We start from the raw sequence: 19,428 nt of genomic DNA, 5'->3' as shown, positions 1-19,428 counted from the left end.
TATTTTGGTATTTTCAGGTATGCAAGATGCTGGTCTTGGTTCAGGCCAATAGCTACATGTCTGAAAAAATGTTTATATACATTATTCACAATGCAAATTCATTTTGTCTGTTATATAGATTTATATTTAAAAAAAAAAACTAAAATGCTCAAAGCAAAACAAATTACAGTTTTTAGCAGTATTAAGTGCCGCCACAATGAAATGTGTGACTGTTTTCTTTATTGTGAACTTGTAACCCAGCCAGAACCACTGTACAGTTCTGAACCTGGAAGTGCCCAGAGCTGAGCACTTCCTACCCAGGGGAGATCAGCAAAGCAAAGTTTACTTGAGGGGGCAGCACCTCCTCTTACATATTGAAGTGATAGGGTAGCTTTAAAGCTACTTGAACCATTTCTAAAGGAAAGCAGGCAGTCGGGAGAACTGCTGAAGGCAAACTATTAAAATGTATTTACTGCTTGTTAAGACTATGTAAATACTCAAATGTACACAGCCTTGCAACAGACACATTAAGGTACTATGCAGCAGATGTTTGCAGTATGTTTAAAATACAACTTTAATTTTTTGGGGGAAAAAAATGTAGTAGCAAAAGTGGGCTAAACCTTTTCTCTTTCTTTTTAATAATCTAAAGATTTTAGGGTATTTGAAATAGTATAATTAAACCTCTCTTCTACATATACAAACCCTGCCCTCCACACCATTAAGATCCTCTTATAATTTGTATGGTAGCTATAGGAAGGTTATAAAATAGAAGAATGTATTTTCACAAGTTGGCTAAAAGCTTTATTCACAAAAAACTCTAATGCATTTTTACATCCACTGTCTTTGCTCTTTACATTTTATACCAAGCCACAGATGTGTTTTAAATAAATTAAGTTGTAGTTTTTTCCAGCTATTCATACTTAAAATAATCATAACATGCTGCAAATAAAATCATCATGACCTTGACATGTGAAAAAGTACATGTACAGTTTGCAGGAGTGCACATTGGATCAAATGGGCTTATGATTTAGTATATTCTGATTTTCAAATGGAAACTTTTGTCACAGGGTTGACACATTATAGTAAGAGATACCATATTCAACAGTGCTGCTGCAATAGCGATTATTATCTTAAAGTCAAATACAAGACATAAAAGAAAACTTTAGGTCTTTACCTTTCTAACCTCTGCATGGTCATGGCAAGTGTCTTGTTCAACTCCTCTATCACCCTACATCCGGGAGGTATTGATGGATGAATGGGCACGGAGCTGGATCCAGTTGACAGGTGCTGGCTCCCATATTGAAGCTGGTGCTGGTGGACGGCTAGCTGGGATGGCAGGATAGTGTGATGATGCTGAGAGCTTTTCTGATTGCTATAGGAGTGGGAGTAATCTGCTCCTCCTAATGGCATGCATATCATAACTTTCTTTGGAGGTAGTGGAGGAGACATCTTCCCTGGCATACAAGGCAGTTTCACAGGTGCTCCGGAGTCTAGAGAACAAGAACCATACATTTATTAGAAATCAATATAAAATAGGGTACATTGAAATATACTAAATATGTTACCCATGGGGAAATTGCCCTAAAACTCCACCAGTGATGGTATTACACTCCTTGCATACTGGCCAAATTCTCAAATCCGACTGGGACAACTTCGGACCAATGTTGGAGAGGCTGTAGCCATGTTGGCACCTTGCTCCACATGGCTTGGTCCTGCCTCCACCTTCGCAATTACTGGGCGGCAGTCTTCTGCCTGATCTCCACTGTTACAGGTCATCTTTTGAAACCAGACCCAGCATTAGCCATCCTAAGCATAGGGGCCACGTCCCTCCATCCCTCCCTTAGGCTGACTTGTATTTATTTCTTACACGCCTCCAGGCTTACTATCTTACGAAATTGGAAAACCTTGGTACCCCCTGAGATTAGAGACGTCATCAGACTTGTTCACAAGATGTATGCTTTTGAGAGACTGTTGGCGGTCAAAGATGGCCGTGCATCCACGTTCTCTCGAGATTGGATGCCTTGGTGCTCACACTTTCAACTAGACAAAAAGTTACCGTAAACTATATTACTATACTGGTAATTCTGGTACACTCTGTAGGACCTTTATAACATTGATCCTATCTACTCTGTTATGTACACTATTCTGTGATGTTCCTTTCTTTATTGCTCATTCATGTACTCTGTTGCTTATAATTATATGATAATTCCATACACCTTAGCTTCAATCTCATGGCAACCTGTATCTTCCTCTTACATGATGTGGGGGGTTGTGGGGCTGCTGCCTCCCCGGGCACAGGTTGTTCCCAGTATGGGTGCTGGGGGGGGGGGGGATGGTGCAGCCCTCCACCTCCACACAATCTCACGTTTGAAGCACCTTTTGGTTCTGTATTTTTGCAATGTTAACTTGCAAATGTTACTCATGTTGTTACATCTAATGGCATATGCTATTGGTGGTCACTTCTTGTCACTACCTGTATGATGTTTGTTTGAAAATTTTCAATAAAAATATCTTTAAAAAAAAATAAAAATAGGGTACATTTATTTCTTAGCTGTGATTCTGCAGGCCATTACAGCTATGCTGTTGGAGAATCTGCCAATTCTATAGGAGACATAGTCATGAAAAATTGAAGAATTGTGTAAAAATGCGAAAGCCTCATCAAATTTACTTTCCATCATCAGCTTACTAGAATAACTCACTCAAGTAATTTTCCTCTTATAACTATAGCTCCTGCATGTGTTAACAAGATAATAAATTGAGTGTAATAGTCAATTAGAAAATACCAAACTATGACAGTTGCCTGGTTTGGCTGTCTTTTGCTTCCATGGCCAACAGTCTAATGCCTATGTAGAAGGCTGACTGATTGATTTTGTTCCCTCTACAATAAATGACGTTGGCAGCATCTGCCTGTGCCACTCTTCCCCTCCCCCTCTCCATTCACTTAAACACAAATGTTCAGCCAAGGTGGACATTCCTGTTTATAGAGACATCAGCAGATTATAAAGCCTGAGGGTGGAGGAAACCTGTCTGCACATCTGGCCACCTCATAAAAATCTATGAGTGCCCTCAGGTGTATGAAAAATTATACAGAAAACATATTAAACCACATTAAACCTCTGAAGCATAAACGGTCTATCCGGAATAGTTCTAAAACAAGTTACAACAGTACATAGAGTGTAAACAATGCAAACTTGAAGTTAAATGAGAGTTGAACAGATATTCACAGTTTCATGGTACATGTGACTCTACTTTGAGATTTAACAGCATACTATAAATCAGAGATATTCCTCTTTCATAAACAAGAACAAGAAAACAGCATTTGACAAAAGCCTTATACAGTACTGTATGTCGGACTTTTTATTTTTTTTACAATGTAATCAGCACATGACATGTTAAAAGGTTTGTTTAACCTAAATTGGCCATTCTATTTTTCTGGTTGATGGTGGAGAGTTAAAGTGTTTCTAAGCTAAAGAACCATAATGTTATATAAAGCAGCTCCTCAGTCCTTAGATGTGGTGGTAAGATTTGTTTTCACTTTCTTATGCATTTTTTTCCTTTTTCTACTTGGTGATCCCACCAGTAACACACTTCCTGTCCTAGGATGACAAAACTTAAGACAGCCATAGACAGTTCAAATCTAGGCCAGTTCAGCAGGGATGAACTGGGATTCGAACCATGTATGGGTAGGCTGAAAGTACTCAAGTTGATCGATCAACTTGGGTACAACCAGCCTGTTGGACTTTACATGTGATTACTGCTAGAAGCTATCATAACTGCTAGCAGTAAATTCTGTGTCCTCCCGAAGGGGACGGTTCTCCCCCACCCCGCCAGGAGGACACAATGGCTCTGCGGGAGGGATGTGTTGATGTGGGAATTGAGCAAAACCATGGTTGCAGGAAAGAAAATAACTTTACTCCTGGGGTCTCTGACAGAGATATACAGTGCCTTGAAAAAGTATTCATACTCCTTGAAATTTTCCACACTTTCTCATGTTACAACCAAAAACGCAAATTTATTTTATTGGGATTTTATGTGATAGACCGCCACAAAGTGGCACATCATTTTGAAGTTGAAGGAAAATAATAAGTGGTTTTCAAAATTTTTTACAAATAAACATCTGAAAAGTGTGGCATCCATTTGTATTCAGCCCCTCTGAGTCAATACTTTGTAGAACCACCTTTCGCTGCAATTACAGCTGCAAGTCTTTATGGGTATGTCTCTACCAGCTTTGCACATCTAGACAGTGACATTTTTGGCCCTTCTTCTTTGCAAAATAGCTCAAACTCTGTCAGATTGGATGGAGAGCTTCTGTAAAAAAGCAATTTTTATGTCTTGCCACAGATAAATTTGCTTTGTTCTAAATCATTCCATTATAGCTCTGGCTGTATGTTTAGGGTCATTGTCCTGCTTGAAGGTGAACCTTTGCCCCAGTCTCAAGTCTTTTGCAGACTCTAACAGGTTTTCTTCTAAGATTTCCCTGTATTTGGGTCCATACATCTTCACTTCAACTCTGACCAGCTTTCCTGTCCCTGCTGAAGAAAAGCATCCCCACAACATGATGCTGCCACCACCATGTTTCACGGTGGGAATGGTGTGTACAGGGTGATGTGCAGTGTTAGTTTCCCCTGCCAGATTGCACCACAGTCTGTTCAGGAGCTCAGTAACGCCCTGGTCAGAATCTGGGAGGAAATACCCCAGAACACCATCCGTCGTCTCATCAGGAGCATTCCCCGACATTGTCAGGCATACATACAAGCATGTGGGGGCCATACAAACTACTGACTACCATTTTGAGTTGCTGCAATGAAATGTCAGCAAAATGGACTATCCTGCTGCATAATTTTTTCTTGATTTTCAGGGTGTCTTTGTATTCAGCCCTCTGTAGGTTGATAATTTCCATTTCCATCAAATTATGTGGTGTCCATTTATTCCTAGCACATTACCCAGTCCATATCAGTATAGATATCCAGCATGATATTTTTCCCTATTCAGATCTGATGTGTTTTCAAAGTGTTCCTTTAATTTTTTTGAGTAGTGTACATTTACGTTTTTGGCTGTAACATGACAAAATGTGGAAATTTTCAAGGGGTATGAACACTTTTTCAAAGCACTGAAGGAAGGCAATAATTATCTAAACCACCAGGCTCCATTTATAATTGAAATATCACTATTTGTGTTTAATGACCTTTGGAGAGACTAAAATGCACTTAGATATGTATTCTAATGGGGGAATTAAATCTGATACACAAAGTCATGGTATACTTCTCTGTGAAAGATCACTGAAGAAAGGGTTTTGTGTTCATTACCGGTAGATGAAGAAGTGGCCAAAGGTCAAGAGGTTTGTTGTGTTTGCGTTTCTAGTAAGACGAATAAGTAATAAACCCATAGAACACAGAAGGAAGAGGAACACAATGTTTATTTACTCTTTCTTACCTGCTAAATGATTGGCAATTCTGGACATAGGCTTAGGAGGCAGGGCAGGGGGCTGCTTGTGGAGAGATAGCGGTTTCACAGGGCAGTCCTCATGGTCTACAGGGAAAGCAGTTGATTTTTTTGGGGGTAGTAGCAGGGTTGGCTTGTATGGTGGATCCTGGGACATGGATCCTGTCTCTGATGAAAGATCTTCAGACACTGAGGAACATAAACCACATCACACACATGACACATGTGAAATAGGGACAAACATATATGACAACAGCATGAACAGTAATGGGCTAATTCACAGACTGCACATTTAAACAGGTGGCACAGAATGGTATCATTTTACATTGTCTAGACATGTCCTTTGATATTGTCAAATACCCATTTATGAATCACATGGAACTGTTGTTAGATCTCCGAAATGTGATATACTGTTGAAGAGTAGGGGGTAACAATAATCTTCTTTCGACTGACATAATGTTCTCTGCAAGTCTACAATGAAAGAGCTAACAAACGTACACAAGAGCAGGATAATGATCACACAGTGCTGAAACACAACAATGCCCAGGATATTTCCAATGGAGTTTAACACCACAGCAACATATACTGTAGGACAAGGAAAAATCTATAAAGCTTTAAAAATGGGTTTCTGATCTCTTATTTCATTAATCATTACTATGTGTGTTAACCACAAGATACATGGGGATTATTTCACTGTATGTCTGCTTAAACCCCTTTAATAACCAGAAAAATACAATTTGATTGACCTTGATGACTTAGAAAATAGTGTAGCTTATGCTTAATACAAGCCTTCCATCAAAATGGAAAGTCAGCGCTACCAAAAGTCCCCCTTCCCCAAAATGCAACGAAAAAAAATAATTACCTCTGCCTCGGCTTTCCACCCTTCTAGGAGGCCCAAGTGACATCATTGTGCATCACCACAACATCCTGGAAATGCTGGGTTCTCTAAGGAGTGCATTATCACAGAATTTTGAGCCCCTAGCAATCCCAGGAGGCAACTGTGAGACATGGTAATACCTCTCGTACCTCCCAGAAGCACTGCAAGATGGGTCTTCGAAGACAACGGTTTTGAGTAGTTTGGGACTTTCAACAAGGATGGACTTGGTCTGCTTTAACCTTGCCTTTTCTTTATAGACATCAGGGTAAAAAAAACCCATGTCTCTGCAAGTGAAATTTGCATGGGTTTCCCATCCGTTTTAATGCACTTTTGGTGTGAAGGACTAAGCCCTTAAGCTTTAAGAGTACTCACTATAAGAAAAATGATTGATCCTAGATGTTTCACAGCAAGTCAAACCCAAGGATGGCACTAATTGTATGAAAATTATCAAATGATATACGTTTTTTTTAAATATAGAAACAATGTAGCGCATATTATTGTTGTCTATTGTTTCTGATCATGCGCAGTCTTCGTATCTGATTTTTCTTGTACAAAAACTGTACACATTAAATTAAAATCCTTAGGTTCTGTTCACGTACAAGAAAAATGTAGGGATTTGTCGCTTTGGAAATTTTCATTTGGAAAGTCTGAATCGGATGTCAAAAGTTGTGTATGCACTATACTAAAATTGAACAATTGTTCCTTGTACGGAATTTTTATTCCAATTTTTTGTAGTGTGTACCTAGCTGTAGGCAACATTCACACCTAAGCGTCACATTTTCAAGCGTTTTTTTCAAGCATTTTTGAGTGCTTTTTGGAGCAGAATTGCATGTTTTTGCAGCTTTTGTCAGGCGATTGTCAACTAAAAGCTATGCTGAAAAAGGAACAGAGAGCTACTCTTTGAGCAGAAAATGCATGATAAAACACTTAAAAAATGATAGAAAAAAGCTCACGTTGCTCTTTTTACGTATTTCCATTGAAGTCTATGGTGCCAAAACTGGTCAATTCTGCCTGAAAAGTAGCTCATGTACTTTTTAAGCGACATGCATTTTGCTACAAGCCACAGGATGCGCAAATGCGAACAAGGGCTATTGAAAACAAAAGGTTTTTGCTTGTTGAACATTTTTGAACTTCGAGTTACAAGCTACAAAATGCTCTAGTGTGAATAAGATCTTATAGATACCTATTTGAAAAAAATCAAAAAACAAAACAAAAAAATCAAAAAAAAAGACAGCCGGGACTTCAGCATTTTTTGAATAGGTCAGAATGGCATAGTTCCAGCTCCAGTTGACCATGGCTTCTTGGGGTACTCTCGTCCCATATCTCAGGAGGCTTTGGAGCAACCTCTACCACACTATTAATGTGCCGGGTAATCTACAGCATGCTACACATATGCCATGTCATCACAGCCCCATCTGCAGGAACCAGCTGGCCCTCTGATGACGTAAGAGAAGATGGATGGATTTACTGGGCATATGAATATGTTTTTTTGAGGACAACCCAATGAACAAGCTAAGTTGGAAATGGAAAAAAGTTCGAGAGGAGTGAAGCTCCTCTTAAGTTCTAATGATTTGCGCTTTTTTGGTCAAAACTTGTAAATAAATTCAAACAAAGCATCTTCCGTATTTTTGTTTGAGGGGTCTCAAAATAGCAACAATAACTATTGTTTATTGATTAAGGGGCTGAAAGTATCACCTTTCACCCTTGAGCTTGATTCTTCTTCTAACTTCAATTTCATTGTTCATAAAATATATATAGAGGGGGGGAAATGTACCCCGGAGAGAGTGGGAATAGGACATTTTCAAATCATCTTACACGGTGGTGAGGTCTAATGCTCTTAGTAAAGGATTATGCTGGCTTAATTGTATACCTGGCAAGAAGCTAATATAACCTCATGTTGTGATCAGCACAAACGCAACCTGACTAATTACTCCTACAGGAATTCATTTACATGTGTTTGCAGATTTTGGTCATTAAATTTTAATGCATGAAGAGCAACTATACTACTATTTATTTTTCCTTCTGTGGTGGGAATTTTTTTTTTAAACACACTAGCACATTACAAAAATAGGCATATTTTAGCAAAACCCTGCATTAAGGTGAAATATTCTATGCTTCAAACAGTAAAAAGAAGCCTCATGCAAAGTCTAATTTACATCTGCACCCTATGTTTTCAAGCACCATTCAAAAAACATTGCTGCTAATTAACGAAAGGCAATTCGACTAATTAAAGAAAAACTATACACAATGTTAATTTAAAATTGTCCACCAGATGTCCCTACTGATTTACCTGAGAGCATGGTACAAAAGCATAAGCAATCGTACAGCAAAAAATGCCACTGACAAACTGATCAGAGGCATGAAATATGTTTGAAAGTGTATTTTTACTTTTGCAGTCAAATCAGGATAACACCAGCTTTATCATTGTTACATGCCTTCATTCACATAGCATAACTATGCTAAAAAATAATAAAAAATGGCTGCTTACCATTTTAGATGCTCCTTTCTGACAAGTTCAGCACCTAAAAATCCTATTTAGTTATCTTTGTTTATGAGGAGGGTGGGCAGCTGTGTTTGCCATAGTTAACACTGTCTTTAGTATGCTGGCAGATCTCACAGTCAGTTGAAAAACTAGATAAGAACACTGTTTGTCCTAACAAAAGATTTAATATTTAGGGTGTATTCACATTTGCAAATGTATCATGTCTGCGATCAGGTGTGAGAACCCTAGCGTGGTTACCTGTTACTGATTAGCCCTGGTCTCAGGCTGCCTGCGTCCAGGGCCAATTGCTTGCATGTGATCGCTGCATGCGCTATTTCATCCGGGTGGGCACGATCAGCTTCTTGAGTTGGCAGCCTCTCATTGCTTTTAATGGGGTTGCCTACTCGCAGCTAATCACAGGAACCCCAGCTAAGGTTTATTCATACAAAAAACTGAGGTAAGTATGGGCTGGTATTGTGGGTAAATGGGATTATCCATCTTCTTCTTCTCCTTGATACCGTTGTGATGAAGGAAGCTTGCAGGGTGCCGGTATAGCTCGTAGAGGCTGTTGTTAGGCAGCCTGTCTGTTAGTAACGCGGCGGTGGAGGACTCTTGATGGAGCTCCGACTTCCTACTTCCGGTCAGCCTGACGTCACTTCCGGTCAAGAGGAAGGAAGATAGGACTCCTATCTTCCCTCCTCCTCACTGGAAGTGACGTCGGGCTGACCGGAAGTAGGAAGATGGAGCCCCATCGAGAGTCCTCCATCCCTGCATTACTAACAGACAGGCTGCCTAACAACAGCCTCTACGAGCTATACCGGCACCCTGCAACCTTCCTTCATCACAACGGTATCAAGAAAAAAAAGAAGATGGATGATCCCGTTTACCCACCATACCGGCCCATACTTACCTCAGAGTAAGTTACTACATGTTTTTTGTATGAATAAACCTTATGCTTCACTAAGCTGGCACTGCTCTCTTTCTGCTTACATTCCTCAGAGCCTCTCCTTGCTCCAGCTGGCAGCCGCTGTACGTGCCCCCCCCCCCCCCCCCCCACCTCATCTTTTAACATATTTTTCTACCTATTTTTTACCTTTTTTTTTTCCTCATGGTGTGCCACCCACCAACACTGGAGAGCGCCATGTAATCATTGACTTTCAATCACAGGAACCCCCACTAGGGTTCATGCAACTGATCACAGAGGTTTATTTGCAATTGTGGATGTACCTTTTAAAACTTGCCTTCTGCATTGTATGTTAATGAGATCAAACTCAGCCTGTCCTAAGCCTCTCTTTTATTGCAAACTCACTCGCAGACAGTCAGCCATGAGGCCTTCTCCAAAACATCTAAAGCAGGGGTCTCCAAACTTTCTGAACAAAGGGCCAGTTTACTGTCCTTTAGACTTTGACGGGGCCGGACTGTGGCCAGTGGGAGTAGAAAATGCCTTGTCGTCAGTGGGAGTAAGGAATGCCACTTCATTGGTATTAGTGGGAGGAATATTGCCCCATTGTTAAAATTGGGGGAAGAAATAGTGCCCGGTCATTAGGAGGAATAGTGCACCCTTGGTGGTATCAGGGGAAGGAAGAGTGTCCCATCATTGGTGTCAGTGAAAGGAATAGTGCCCCATCATTGGTTTCAGTGGAAGGAATAGTGCCCCATCATTGGTGTCAGTGGAAGGAATAGTGCCACATCATTGGTGTCGGTTGGAAGAATAGTGCCCCATCATTGGTGTCAGTGGGAAGAATAGTGCCCCATCATTGGTGTCAGTGGGAAGAATAGTGCCCTATCATTGGTGTCAGTAGGAAGAATAGTCCCCCATCATTGGTGTCAGTAGGAAGAATAGTCCCCTATCATTGGTGTCAGTGGGAAGAATAGTGCCCCATCATTGGTGTCATCCCTATTGTTGGTACCAGTGACAGGAATCATGCCCCATTGTTGGTGTAGAAGGAATAGTGCCTTGTATCAGTGGGAGAAATAGTGTCCCAAGGGCCTGATAAAGGAAAGCAAAGGGCCACATCCAACCCCTGGGCTACAGTTTGGAGACCACTGATCTAAAAGGTAATAAATATATTCTTTTAGGCATTTTGTATAAATGGGAAAAGAAGACATAACAAACATATTCTGGGATTTTCTCAACTTTGACTGCAAGAGTGGAAATACACTTTAAATTCTAGTCACTAGAGACCAAGAACTGTTGCTATAGACACATAAATAATGTATCTAAATTCCAATATCACTATTTCCCTATGGGGGGGGGGGGGGTATAAAATAAATAATCACAGTATTATATGGTCTTCACCCATAATTGCATGTCACACAGGAAGGAACATACACATTCTATAAATATACTAGACATATATTTGGAACAAAAAAAAAAATGTTCTTTCTTCCAAAAAAGCACATTTCCTAATTTTTTTTTAAAATTTTAGTCATTTGTAAAGTATACGTTAAGGAGGTTGTAAAGTCAGAAGTTTTTTTATCTTAAAGAATTATATGGATAAGATAAGATAAAAAAAAAAACCTTCTGTGTGCAGCAGCCCTCCTCAGCCCGCCTAATACTTACCTGAGCCCCATCTCTATCCAGCGATGTCCATGAGTGCCTCAGCCATCTGGGATGCTCTCTCCTGATTGGCTGAGAAACAGCAGCAGTGCCACTGGCGCCCGCTGCTGTCAATCAAACTCAGTTAGCCAATCAGGAGAGAGGGGGGGGGGGCAGAACAGCAGCTCTGTGTCTGAATTGATACACGGAGCTGCAGCTTGGCTCGGGTGCCCCCCATAGTAATCTGCTTGCTGTGGGGGCACTCAACAGGAGGGAGGGGCCAGGAGCACCGAAGAGGGACCTGAGAAGAGGAGGATCTGGGCCACCCTGTGCAAAATCAACTGCACAGAGGAGGTAAGTATAACATGTTTGTTATTTTAATAGAAAAAAAAGGAGACTTTAACAATTTGTATTAACATAGTGTGCCTAAACATAATAGTCATATAACATAAACATATCTACGTGGCTTTGTAGTTGTACAAGATGTATCATTGCACATATTCCATCTTCAGAGTATTACAAGACCATAACTGTTCAAGTTTCCTTAGTAGGATTTTCAGGCTCCATGAGACTACCTTACACTCATCTGCTGTTAAGACAGTACATTGTTTACCACAGTTACCCATATGTAACAGTCACTGCACTGATAATATAGTGCATGCATTTATCGTTTACTGTTAATGTCCCACATCCAGCTATTGCAGCATATGCCTGGGAGGCTGTATAGGCATTTATCCTGATCTGTTTGTTTATTGTAGCACACTCGGCTGCTAAATAGGTTCTGCTTGTTAGCAGGAGCAGTTAGCCTGCTTGTCACTAGATGGCTCTATCCCCAACATAATTTGGTATAGGAAAAGTGGTTATAAGTGTTAGGTCCCTTTTGGAGAAAACTTTCCTCTCGTGATGTAATCGGTGTAGTTAGTGCCTATATCAATGCCATAATAGGAGGGACCCAAACACCCCAGAGCTTTTTGTATTCAGCTACTGTTCAAAAGCCCTCTGTAGGTACTGAAACCCCAGGAGAGGGTGGTTCAACACTCAATAGGAACAGCTGTAGTCATCCTGACTCATTTTAACGGTCTTCTGCGAGCCATGAGCGGGATGCAAATAGCCTTTTCGGCCAGACCAAAGTCCTCTGAAGTCAGTAATAGTACACCTGGGAATAAATGTGCCATCTAGGAGCGTGCGTGGCTGGCTAGAACTATGGAAGGGACATTGGGACTGGTATACTAACGAGGGCACCTTGATTATATTCAGCAATGTATTTAGTGTACATGGGGAAAGTAGTCCCAACACTGTGGTGCTTACAAATTAAGTGCTCGTGTTATGTGCAAAAATGACAACTACAGAATTTCTACTCTTGCTTGTGGCATTCTGCACCAAAGAATTATGTTAGTCTGTCAATGCAGAGTTACATTGAAGTGTGGAAAGTTTTTTTTGTGTGTGGGCATTCCTTTATTTTCAAATATTATGGCCTATGTCTGGGAATGTTGTGAGCAGGGCTATGGCCAGTAGTGTGACACAATATGGTGAAGGGTTCCATCTACTAATAGATGGGTAGCTGTTCTATCCAAGAAGCGGGACAGGGACTTGCACAGGTTGGCACCAACACCCGGCTAAACACGAATTCCATTACATGCTGCTCCAATCAATTGGAATAGGTGAACAAACTATTGCTGCATCCTAATAATGACCTCATATCACAGAGGTACAGCCTTGTATACGCACAGATTAGGACCATGAACGCTGTTATAATAGAAAGATCTCACCTTCAAGAGCTAGTGTCACCTGAAGTATAGGAAGCCTTTCCTAAAAACACCACACCACATCTAAAGCCTTTTTTTTATTTATAACTTTAGGATAAAGTAGAGACATTTTAGCACACTGGTCAGGCTTTTACTACTGTGTGTGTCCCTGCCGAGAAAATTCATTTTCACTGTTTTTACTGGAGACCATTGTCACTGACGCAGAAAGTGATGAAATGTCCAAAATGTTACAGTTGTCACCAGAACAGAAATGAAGGAGAAAGCATCTAATAGGGAAAACTGATCGGATGACAACTGTCTAATTGGCGGTTTGCCCTCATTATAGGGAGACTTCTTAGAGAAAAAAGAACTGAAATCTCTCCAACAGGACAAAAAAAAACAAAAAACTGACAGGTTTTACCCATTTCTAACTTTTGGAATGTTTTTTCGTCAGATGCACTTTACTATACCCACATGTCAAAGTGATCAGTAGATCCATATGGAAGCAGCTCAAGTTGTTATAAATGTTGACCTTGATGCCACCCTTTTCAACCCCCTATTGCTTCTGGAAGGTGTTGGGCAGCCCGACTGCCAAGTAGAGAGGCTCTGAGGTTGTAAAAGATGAATATACTGTAGCTAAACATTTGCAGGAAGTGCTGAGATCTACATTTAAATTCAGCTGGAGCTATGTAAACTTTTGTGTAGCACTTGGGCTCTCCCATCCACACACGAATTCTCTCTCTCTCTCTGCTAAATGCAGAACATAGGGAGAAGATGGAAGACGAGAGAGATTTCCACTGGCGGTTGGTGAGCCTGGGGCTAGCCATCCCTAGCATGGGGCTAGGAAGGATTCCTATTGGCTATCTGGAACATTATGCTTGCCCACCAGCCAAATGGGGCTTCAGTGAGCCTAGGGACAGAGCTCAAGGCAGGCATACAGCTGGAGATTTATAGGGCAGTGATCCTAGAGAGAAGGAAATATTGTGTGGAAGCTCACAGATGTGGGACAAGAGGCCTGGGAGTAGAGGGCTTAGGGATGCCATTGTAAACAGGGAGCTATGCATGGCAGGATACCTCTGGGAAAAGCTCTGTTAGTGAAAGCTGCCAGGACACACGGCAGTAACTTGATAAAAGAGACTGTGTTAGCTGCAGAGTTATTAAGGGGAAAAGAGTCAAGTGCTGCATGTACTAAACATGGTTATAGTTTCGTGTGGTTCCAGTGTTCCAGAGTTTTCCAGCTTTTCCAGTGTTTCAGGTGCTGTGCAGTGCTGAGAGACTGCCAACAAGAGTTCACCAACAGAGCTCTTTACCACACGTTCAGGGCCCTCTGTTTTACAGTGTTTTTAGCCCCACTGGTCAGAGGAATTGGAATAAATAGGGTCTCTTGCTTGTATTTAGGACATTGGCTCAGAGATAGGCCATTCTAGGACCATTGTGCTGTCTTTTATAGTTGTGACGACCCCTTCCTTCCTCACAAGGCTTGATCCTCTTTAAGAAAAAAAAGGCATGTAAAAAGTTAGAGGTGTGAAAGTGTATGTAAGTATGTAATTTCAGATAATGGTGGGTCACGAGACAGGGGAGGCCCAAACAATTCAGTGGCTCCTCCGTGGGTAGCACTACATTTGACATGCAGATTTCACTAAAGGCAGCCTCTGCTCATGAATTTTTCATCATAAGCTCAATTTAAAGGTCCAGGCTTGGAATGTGTTTATTTTAGATCAGGGGTGTCCAACCTGCAGCCCAAGAGCACGTGGCTCAAGACAGCTATAAATGCGGTCCAACACAAAATCGTAAACGTACTTAAAAATGTTGATTTTTTTAAAATTTTTTGAAAAAATGTAATTACATTTAGTGAACACGTGCAGCCAAAGTAATAATTGACAGTGTCTCTTTAGTGGACTTTTATAGGTTTTATCTTCCCAAAGAAAAATATCACACTCTTCTCAATCATGCCTTATACATGTCATCATTTTTCGGCAGCACCTATATTTGTGAGCAATATTTTCAAGGTGAAGAACAAAAAGGGCAAGAGTAGAACCAAAAGATCTGATGAGCACCTTGAGAATTCATTGAGAATTTCTACGACATCCATCGAACCAGATATTGATGCATTAGTTTTTTAAAAACTTTGCCAAATATTGCACTCATTTTATGTTGCCCTCTTTTACTTTTATAATAAAAAACATTACAAAAAAAATATGTTTCATTGCTCAAATATGTACAATATCTATTTCAGTGATCGTTAATTTGTGATCTGCGCAACATGTTCTGCTCATCAGCTAACCAAGACAATTCCTCTTCTTCCAATTTGGCCCAGGAAGGCCAAAAGGACAATCCTGTCCTAGATCATGTTAGCCCACTACATTGTTTAGAAACTACTGGATTGAATTAAAAAAACTAGTAGATCTCTTGTTTAAACTAGCCAAAAAATTCCTTGTTTCTGTAACAAGCAAGGGATCTTAAATCTTAAAATATATTAAAATAATAATGTAAATCTATGTGTCTGTATTAAATCATTTATGCCAATGTATTTATTTAACAACATGGTGTTTATGAGTCACAATCTTTGTCACTCGTTTGAAAGGAACATGTACTATTACATTGGACAAAATTCCTGAGTCCTATCTTAAGGCAACACAGCAGGGCATAAAAAATGGATCACAAACAAGAGTTCTAATGCTGATGGATTTTATTTATCAGTACTGGTCAATTGCTGAGCTTCTGGCCCTCAATATGTGTCCCTACCCTTTTCACATAATGATATGTGTATGCCACATACAGCTCTGTTACAACTTTCACAATAACACAAGGGTGGGTTGTAAAAGGTCTCACCAAGCATAGTCAATTCATTTACTGCTAAATAATTTGCCATTTATTCTATAGTAAGGTAAAACAAACATTAGCCAAAATAATTATATAAGAGTGGGTACTCAGATTTTATTCAGACACATGCAAACCATATAATTTCCCTGTTTATTGTTACATAACTGAACAAAAAGTGAGCCATAGGATAGGAGAACACTGTAGTTACTTACCTGTCCCATCCATTAGCTCAGAGGTTGGAAGAACTTCATATGCACATGTATCCCCTGACACTGTGCTCGATTCTAGCTCTGTTATGACTGGTAGAGAGGATGAACCCGTTCCAATTGATTGACCATTTTCCATCATTCCTTCTTCATTCTGTAAATCACCATCTTAAAATAAAGGAGCACCAAGTTAGTATGATATATTCCACCCAATTGTTGCTCATAAATAACAGTTTAACATTTTCGAGTAGGACAGGCCATACAAGTTGGCCTATGTGGGAAAAAGCATGGCCTATTGGTATGTTTGGTACCACTAGTTAATACATCTTCTAGTGATGTACCTTTGAAAGCCACTATGGAAATATACATTTTGATGGGTCTATGATTCATACAGTGAGTAAACATGATCAGCATCAGAATATGATCAGTATTTTGCTGGCTGGAAGGAGGAACCCAACAAAGACTTTGCACTTGATAAGTGATTGTGTAATCTATTCCAAAGTGCTGTTGGACAGTGCCAATACAGTCAAAGAGAGACTTATATATACAATACGTTTAAAAAAGACATTAAATATAATTTTTGAAGTAGATGATGACTTAATTGTAATTGAAAAAATACTATTTTTTTATATATCTCTTTGAAAAGTTCTTACATACCATAATTTATAATTGTTTAAAAAATAATGTTCAAATCTTTAGTCAAAGATGGCAGCATAGTAAGGAAAGGAAAGTGATGCAACAGCACACTTAAATTATATCTAAAGTCAAAACATTTTTTTTTTATTTTAAAAAGAGAAGTTTCTCTTTGTCATCTGTGTTTTACTAAAGACACCTCACTTCCTGTCCCGTATAGACAACAGGATGTGAAAAGAAATTCCAAGGTGGAGAAAATGTTTTCTAGGACAGTTGTCACCAGAACAAGTGTCCCCACTGGAAGAGTTCCTTTCTATTCCTATTCTGCTGACAACTTAGAATTCTGAATTTTCCCTCACTTTCAGTCTTAATGACTGGGTCAGAGACAGCCTTAAAAACCTACACCAAGGCTCTGACCCCCTCACTGCTTTATACAAAACTAAAAATGAAAATTGACTTTAGGTACACGTTAATCTTTAAAAACAAATGATATCTGCGCTTAGTTAAGATAATAAATTATAATATATAAAAAGGCAGCCTGCACCAATAGGTTTGATTGTGCAGCCACAATTAAAATATATAGCAAAAGGGTGCAGCGCCAACTAAAATGTATTTGTCATTAGGCACACACATGCTTGCACTGCATTAGCAACATTGAAGCAACACAGCTCAGAAGCACCATGAAGATGGCTATATAGAGTTAAGCTATTGGTCCTGCCTACTGCTTCTGAATTGGAAGGCTTTTGAAGATCGAGTGTGGAGTCTTTTTTGGCCTTGGGACTACTGTGGAGGACATAGTGTACACCTGGCCTAGCAACTGATTGATTGTATCTTTCCACATGCTTTCATTGGCCTCTCTATAACTCAATGGGTCAATGTGATCTGGTAAGCAGGATTGCTTTTTCCCTCACGGTGGTGGCATGTGTTATGTACTAAGCTATTGAAATGATGTTGAAAAGCATCTGCTGCATTGAAAAACATCTAACTGAGGTCAGAGGAGGCTAATTACATTTCTTCAGTCCAAGTAACTATACCACAAACACACCAAGTTCATATCGTATTGTCTAGCGCAGCTTAGGTGCTGCTGAATCATTATGAGTCAAATTAATTAAACCTCGATATGAATGCATAAACTATAAATCTAATTACAAGTGGTTATGTGATCAATGTCAAGTACCACCGTCAGGAGGAAGGCGAGAAATAACGAATGAATACCAATAGAAACATGCCCCCTACCCCAACGACCGCACTTTGTGGTTTGCATAAAGCCGGATGCCTGGCGTGAAACTTGATCAGCAATACATTTATCATTGACCTGCCTGCTCTATGCTCAGCTTAATCGTGAAGCTAAATAATATTTTTTAAAGTTAAACTGTGGGCAAAATAAAAAATGACATATACAGCTGCAAGAAAAAGTATGTGAACCCTTTGGAATGATATGGATTTCTGCACAAATTGGTCTTAAAATGTAATCTGATCATCATCTAAGTCACAACAATAGACAATCACAGTCTGCTTAAACTAATAACACACAAATAATGAAATGTTACCATGTTTTTATTGAACACACCATGTAAACATTCACAGTGCAGGTGGAAAAAGTATGTGAACCCCTAGACTAATGACATCTCCAAGAGCTAACTGGAGTGAGATGTCAGCCAGCTGGAGTCCACTCAATGAGATTAGATATGAGGTGTTGGTTACAGCTGCCCTGCCCTATAAAAAACACACACCAGTTCTGGGTTTGCTTTTCACAAGAAGCATTGCCTGATGTGAATGATGCCTCGCACAAAAGAGCTCTCAGAAGACCTACGATTAAGAGTTGTTGACTTGCATAAAGCTGGAAAGGGTTATAAAAGTATCTCCAAAAGCCTTGCTGTTCATGAGTCCATGGTAAGACAAATTGTTTATAAATGGAGAAAGTTCAGCACTGCTGCTACTCTCCCTAGGAGTGGCCATCCTGTAAAGATGACTGCAAGAGCACAGAGCAGACTGCTCAATGAGGTGAAGAAGAATCCTAGCGTGTCAGCTAAAGACTTACAAAAGTCACTGGCAAATGCTAACATCCCTGTTAGCAAATGTACAATACGTAAAACACTAAACAAGAATGGATTTCATGGGAGGATACCACAGAGGAAGCCACTGCTGTCCAAACAAAACATTGCTGCACGTTTACAGTTTGCACAAGAGCACCTGGATGTTCCACAGCAGTACTGGCAAAATATTCTGTGGACAGATGAACCCAAATTTGAGTTGTTTGGAAGAAACACACAGCACTATGTGTGGCGAAAAAGAGGCACAGCACACCAACATCAAAACCTCATCCCAACTGTGAAGTATGGTGGTGAGGGCATCATGGCTTGGGGCTGCTTTGCTGCATCAGGGCCTGGACGGATTGCTATCATCAAAGGAAAAATGAATTCCCTAGTTTATCAAGACATTTTTCAGGAGAACTTAAAGCCATCTGTCTACCAGCTGAAGCTCAACAGAAGATGGGTGTTGCAACAGGACAATGACCCAAAGCATAGAATTAAATCAACAACAGAATGGCTTAAACAGAAGAAAATACGCCTTCTGAAGTGGCCCAGTCAGAGTCCTGACCTCAACCCGATTGAGATGCTGTGGCATGACCTCAAGCAAGCGATTCACACCAGACATCCCAAGAATATTGCTGAACTGAAACAGTTCTGTAAAGAGGAATG

At 40.1% G+C, this 19,428-nt stretch overlaps 1 protein-coding gene across 1 annotated transcript in view; it reads right to left on the bottom strand.

Moving 5' to 3' along the window:
* Positions 1-19,428, bottom strand: part of PHACTR1 (phosphatase and actin regulator 1) — a 490,073-nt gene that overhangs the window by 43,301 nt on the left and 427,344 nt on the right. Inside the window, exons 6-8 of the mRNA XM_082257554.1 lie at positions 16,100-16,261; positions 5,413-5,610; positions 1,154-1,469 (exon numbers count right to left, since the gene is read on the bottom strand). Of these exons, the coding sequence (XP_082113680.1) occupies positions 1,154-1,469; positions 5,413-5,610; positions 16,100-16,261 (676 nt within the window). The remainder of the gene's footprint in view (positions 1-1,153; positions 1,470-5,412; positions 5,611-16,099; positions 16,262-19,428) is intronic.

This window comes from Pelophylax lessonae (assembly GCF_965119305.1).
Source record: "Pelophylax lessonae genome assembly, chromosome: 5".
NCBI classification, from domain to species: domain Eukaryota; kingdom Metazoa; phylum Chordata; class Amphibia; order Anura; family Ranidae; genus Pelophylax; species Pelophylax lessonae.
The sequence above is the reverse complement of the archived record's forward strand: the minus strand, read 5'-3'. Positions and strand labels throughout refer to the sequence as shown.